The sequence below is a fragment of the Meleagris gallopavo genome, chromosome 15, assembly GCF_000146605.3.
Source record: "Meleagris gallopavo isolate NT-WF06-2002-E0010 breed Aviagen turkey brand Nicholas breeding stock chromosome 15, Turkey_5.1, whole genome shotgun sequence".
NCBI lineage: Eukaryota > Metazoa > Chordata > Aves > Galliformes > Phasianidae > Meleagris > Meleagris gallopavo.
In genome coordinates this window covers 2,959,227-2,960,366 of record NC_015025.2, presented here as the reverse complement: position 1 = coordinate 2,960,366, position 1,140 = coordinate 2,959,227, and the positions used below count along the sequence as shown (strand labels likewise).

The 1,140-nt window shown below is 60.8% G+C and overlaps 1 protein-coding gene across 1 annotated transcript in view; it reads right to left on the bottom strand.

Annotated features, from left to right (window-relative positions):
• LOC116217199 overlaps positions 1-1,134 on the bottom strand; it is a 1,590-nt gene extending 456 nt beyond the window's left edge. The window contains exons 1-2 of the mRNA XM_031555648.1: positions 1,038-1,134; positions 7-594 (exon numbers count right to left, since the gene is read on the bottom strand). Coding sequence (XP_031411508.1) covers positions 7-505 — 499 coding nt within the window. The 5' untranslated portion in view covers positions 506-594; positions 1,038-1,134. The remainder of the gene's footprint in view (positions 1-6; positions 595-1,037) is intronic.
• Between the last annotated feature and the right edge of the window lie 6 nt (positions 1,135-1,140).

Sequence of the window (1,140 nt, the reverse complement as noted above, 5' to 3'; positions counted from 1 at the left end):
TGTTGCTGTTGGTCATCGCCTCCAGCTCCTGTACCAAGGCTGCCTGGTCGAGCCCGTGCTCACAGATGAGGTTCACAGTGGCCCACAGTCCCAATTGCACCTCCCACCAGTTGTCGCCGGACATTGCCCGGAACTCTTCCTGCAGGCAGAGGAGCAGGGGTGCGAGGTCTTCCGGATGTTGTTTGAAAAATGCAGCCCAGACCTCGGCGGGGAAGCTGTGCTCAGGTGGAACGAGCACCGTCTCTGCAGGCCCCTGCTCGTCCTGCAGGCCATCATCTGAGTGTCCCGTGGGCTGCGGGATGGAACACTCAAGATAATCGTCATCCGCCCTCATGGAGTAGCGGATGCTGAATATTTTGTGCCCACATACGGCACAACTCGGCTGCTTCTTGGCCCACCAGATGGCACAGCCGTAGCAGAGCCGGTGTTGGCAAGGGGTCACATAGGTGACATCCTCCCGACCTTGCCCGCAGACGGGGCAGGTCCAGTTGGATGGCACGTCCATGGTCCCGGGCTCTACGGTGGGCTGGGGAGAGCTGAGGTCGGGAAGCTGCTCCCCTCACTGGTGCTGCAGCAGGCAGAAGGTATTACAAACTGCAAAAGAGAAAGAGAGGCCAAGGTCGCTTGCTGCCCCAGGGGCAGGCAGGCAGCAGTGATGCTCCCTCCCCCCCCATCCCTCAGCAAGAAACCCTCCCCCTCCTCTTGTTTTGCAGAGCGGGCTCTGGGGCCTACTGCTAGTCCCCCGCTGGATGCAGTGGAAACAAAACTGGTGGCAGCATGGCATGGTGTATGCCACGCTGTCCCAGTTCTCCAGGCATATGGGGCAGTGGGTGCCTAAAGCTGCTTCCACACTTCCACCAGTTGCAGTGGGAATGGAGGAGTGGGAGATGACAATTCGCTCCCCGACACTGATGCAGTGGCAGCAGGTGTCGCATTGGAACAGGACAAGAGACTCCACGGGCCTGGGCCAACGTGGGGAGGGTTCCTCAAGAAGCATCCCCCCAGCTGCCAGCGTGAGGCATTGCCACGCTGCCTACCTGCCCTGCTGCACGCGACTCTGCGCAATGTCCCGTCTGCCTGCTCCCAGCAGGGTCAGGGTACAACACAAGTGGCTCTGAGACGGCGCTGAGAGCTGCGCTA